At 54.5% G+C, this 4,736-nt stretch overlaps 1 protein-coding gene across 1 annotated transcript in view; it reads left to right on the plus strand.

The window, feature by feature from the left end:
• LOC143297660 (uncharacterized) overlaps positions 1-4,736 on the plus strand; it is a 77,317-nt gene that overhangs the window by 40,637 nt on the left and 31,944 nt on the right. Inside the window, exons 9-10 of the mRNA XM_076610079.1 lie at positions 755-899; positions 4,508-4,648. Coding sequence (XP_076466194.1) covers positions 755-899; positions 4,508-4,648 — 286 coding nt within the window. The remainder of the gene's footprint in view (positions 1-754; positions 900-4,507; positions 4,649-4,736) is intronic.

Genomic DNA, 4,736 nt, shown 5'->3' on the forward strand with positions numbered 1-4,736 from the left:
GCCGTCGTCATCATCATCATCATCATCAACACGACGACCACCACTATCATCACCACTACCATCACCACCATTATCATCATCATTATCATCATCATTATCACCACCACCACCACCACCATCATCATCATCAGCATCACCACCACCACTATCATCATTATCACCACCACCACCACCGCCACCACCATCATCATCACCATCATTGTCACCGCCACCATCATCATTATCACCGCCACCACGCCCACCACCACCACCACCTCCACCACCACCACCATCATCATCACCACAACCATCATCATCATCATCATCATCATCACCAGCACCACCACAACCATCGTCATCATCATCACCACCACCACCACCATCATCATCATCATTATCATCATCATTATCACCACCACCACCATCATCATCATCATCACCATCGTTATTACCACCACCACCACCATCATCATCATTATCATATACCATCACCATAACCACCACCACCATCACTATCACCACCACAGCCACCATAACCGTCACCACCACCATCACTACCACCATCACCACCACCACAACAACCATCACCACCAACACCATCGCCACCACCACCACCATCATCATCATCATCGCAACCATCACTGCCACCACCACTACTACCACCACCAACAACAACATCACCATCACCATCATCATCATCCCATATCCTCAGTCAAAGTGCTATCACCATCACCAACACCACCACCACCACACCTCACTGCCCCCTCCCGTGCAGCGGGCGCCCAGGTCCCCGCAGAGTGGGAGATCAAGGAGATGGTGAAGGGCATCGTGGACGACTGCCTGAGGTCCTCGGGCGTCGAGGTGAACCTGCAGGACGTGGTGATGTCCAGGGATCCCTCCCGGCTCGCACCTATCTGCAGGTACTGTTCAGCAGAGGGGGTGGTGGGGTGGGGTGGGGGATGGAGAAGGGTGTTCACAGGTACTGTATACCAGAGGGGTGGGGGCGGAGTAGGTAAGAGTGTTGGGGGAGGGACCTCACTCATCTTTATACACGCTGTACACCAGAGGGGGTGAGGGGGAGGAGGAGTGGAGAAGAGTGTAGAGTAGGGCACCAGCCAGGCCACACTTGTCTGTAGGCACTGGTAAAGGGGAGAGGATATGAGTGGAGAGGGAGGGGGGCCTCACTCACCTGTCTACAGGTACTGTACAGTAGAGGGGTTTAGTGGGGGGAGGGAGTGGAGAAGAGTTAGGGAGGGGCCTCACTCACCTGTCTACAGGTGCTGTACAGTAGAGGGGGTTAGTGGTGGTGGAGAAGAGTTAGGAGGAGGGACCTCACTCACCTGTCTACAGGTACTGTACAGTAGAGGGGGTTAGTGGGGGAGAAGAGTTAGGAGGAGGGACCTCACTCACCTGTCTACAGGTACTGTACAGTAGAGGGGGTCAGTGGGGGAGATGTGGAGAGGGAGGGGGACCTCACTCACCTGTCTACAGGTACTGTACAGTAGAGGGGGTTAGTGTGTGTGTGTGTGGGGGGGGGGGGAGTGGAGAAGAGTTAGGAGGAAGGACCTCACTCACCTGTCTACAGGTGCTGTACAGTAGAGGGGGTCAGTGGGGGAGAAGAGTTAGGAGGAGGGACCTCACTCACCTGTCTACAGGTACTGTACAGTAGAGGGGGTTAGTGGGGGAGAAGAGTTAGGAGGAGGGACCTCACTCACCTGTCTACAGGTGCTGTACAGTAGAGGGGTTAGTGGGGGAGTGGAGAAGAGTTAGGAGGAGGGACCTCACTCACCTGTCTACAGGTACTGTACAGTAGAGGGGGTTAGTGGGGGAGAAGAGTTAGGAGGAGGGACCTCACTCACCTGTCTACAGGTACTGTACAGTAGAGGGGTTAGTGGGGGAGTGGAGAAGAGTTAGGAGGAGGGACCTCACTCACCTGTCTACAGGTACTGTACAGTAGCGGGGGTTAGTGGGGGAGTGGAGAAGAGTTAGGAGGAGGGACCTCACTCACCTGTCTACAGGTACTGTACAGTAGAGGGGGTTAGTGGGGGAGAAGAGTTAGGAGGAGGGACCTCACTCACCTGTCTACAGGTACTGTACAGTAGCGGGGGTTAGTGGGGGAGTGGAGAAGAGTTAGGAGGAGGGACCTCACTCACCTGTCTACAGGTACTGTACAGTAGAGGGGGTTAGTGGGGGGGGGAGAAGAGTTAGGAGGAGGGACCTCACTCACCTGTCTACAGGTACTGTACAGTAGAGGGGGTTAGTGGGGGGGGGAGAAGAGTTAGGAGGAGGGACCTCACTCACCTGTCTACAGGTACTGTACAGTAGAGGGGGTTAGTGGGGGGGAGAAGAGTTAGGAGGAGGGACCTCACTTACCTGTCTACAGGTACTGTACAGTAGAGGGGTTAGTGGGGGAGAAGAGTTAGGAGGAGGGACCTCACTCACCTGTCTACAGGTACTGTACAGTAGAGGGGTTAGTGGGGGAGAAGAGTTAGGAGGAGGGACCTCACTCACCTGTCTACAGGTGCTGTACAGTAGAGGGGGTTAGTGGGGGAGAAGAGTTAGGAGGAGGGGACCTCACTCACCTGTCTTCAGGTGCTGTACAGTAGAGGGGGTTAGTGGGGGAGAAGAGTTAGGAGGAGGGGACCTCACTCACCTGTCTTCAGGTGCTGTACAGTAGAGGGGGTTAGTGGGGGGGAGAAGAGTTAGGAGGAGGGACCTCACTCACCTGTCTACAGGTACTGTACAGTAGAGGGGGTTAGTGGGGGAGAAGAGTTAGGAGGAGGGGCACTCACCTGTCTACAGGTACTGTACAGTAGCGGGGGTTAGTGGGGGAGTGGAGAAGAGTTAGGAGGAGGGACCTCACTCACCTGTCTACAGGTACTGTACAGTAGAGGGGGTTAGTGGGGGAGAAGAGTTAGGAGGAGGGACCTCACTCACCTGTCTACAGGTACTGTACAGTAGAGGGGGTTAGTGGGGGGGAGAAGAGTTAGGAGGAGGGACCTCACTCACCTGTCTACAGGTACTGTACAGTAGAGGGGGTTAGTGGGGGGAGGGAGTGGAGAAGAGTTAGGAGGAGGGACCTCACTCACCTGTCTTCAGGTACTGTACAGTAGAGGGGGTTAGTGGGGGAGAAGAGTTAGGAGGAGGGACCTCACTCACCTGTCTACAGGTGCTGTACAGTAGAGGGGGTCAGTGGGGGAGAAGAGTTAGGAGGAGGGACCTCACTCACCTGTCTACAGGTACTGTACAGTAGAGGGGGTTAGTGGGGGAGAAGAGTTAGGAGGAGGGACCTCACTCACCTGTCTACAGGTACTGTACAGTAGAGGAGGTTAGTGGGTAGGGGGAGGAAGAGAGGGGAAGGATGTAAGGGTAGGGACCCCACTCTTTTGTCTACAGGTCCTGTAACTAAACGGTGTGGGGGCGGGGTGGGGGGGCGGGAGAGGAGTGGAGACATACAAGAGGTGGCATCCAGTTTGCACCTGTCTGCAGGTACTGTTCACTAGAGGGGAAGGGGAGGGAGGATTAGAGTGTAAGGAGAGGGGGACGGACCCCACTCACCTTTCTACAGGCACTGTACACTGGAGGGGGTAGGGGGAGAGGAGAGAGGGAAAGAAGTGGGAAGGATACGGGAGCAGTAGCCGAGTGGTGAAAGCGTTGGACTTTCAAACTGAGAGTCCCAGGCTCGAGTCTCGCTCACGGCGCCTGGTGTCTGTCCCTCGTCCCTACCACTAGGAAACGTGTCAGAAAACGACGGGCACAGTAGCCGAGTGGTTAAAGCGTTGGACTTCCAATCTGAGCGTCCCAGGTTCGAATCTCGCTCACGGCGCCTGGTCTGTAAAGGGTGGAGATTTTTTCCGATCTCCCAGGTCAACATAATATGCGTAGACCTACTTATGCCTGAACCCCCTTCGTGTGTATACGCAAGCAGAAGATCAAACACGCACGTTAAAGATCCTGTAATCCTTGTCGGCGTTCGGTTGGTTATGGAAACAAGAACATACCCAGCATACCGACACACACCTCACCCCCCCGGTAACGGAGTAGGGCTGCCTACATGGCAGCGGGGGTACATAAACGAAACGGTCATGCACGTAGAATGTTACATATCTGTATGAATGTATATGTGTGCGTGACTGAAACCTGGTTGAATGACACAGGAAACGAATGATGAGCACCCAAAGGCAGCTGTCAGTCTGCTCCTCTCAGGTAGGCAGCCTGTTGTGCAAATGACTCCGTGTTTGTAAATCTCTGGGGTCCGGCTCCTGATCTGCCATCTTTGCCGAGCGCTGAGAGCTTGGTCTCTGACCAAGGAGAGGTGATTTATAAGTATCTGCACTGTACTGCAATGTGTCGTTGCAGTTTATTGTATTGTATTGTATTGTATTGTATTGTATTATTGCAATGCATTTTTCTTTTTTCCGCATTGCATAATATTCTGTTATGCACTGGTGTACTGAATCGCATCGTCTCCCCCCCCCCCCCACACACACACCCCCCCCAACCCCCCACCCCCCCACCAAACCCTCAGGGCCAGCAACAGCGTGGGACCCTGCGTGATGCAACAGGTGGGGGCCACCTTCGGCGAGGATCCTGCAGGCCTCATGGGCCGTCAGATGACCCGCTCCCTCCTCATGATCCTCGGCCACACCTGCATGCAGCTGCACAGTGAGTGGACACACACACACACGCACACACACACACACACACACACACACACACACACATACACACTAAACCCCACAAGGGGCGCCGACAAA

This window comes from Babylonia areolata, chromosome 23 (genome assembly GCF_041734735.1).
Source record: "Babylonia areolata isolate BAREFJ2019XMU chromosome 23, ASM4173473v1, whole genome shotgun sequence".
Taxonomy (NCBI): domain Eukaryota; kingdom Metazoa; phylum Mollusca; class Gastropoda; order Neogastropoda; family Buccinidae; genus Babylonia; species Babylonia areolata.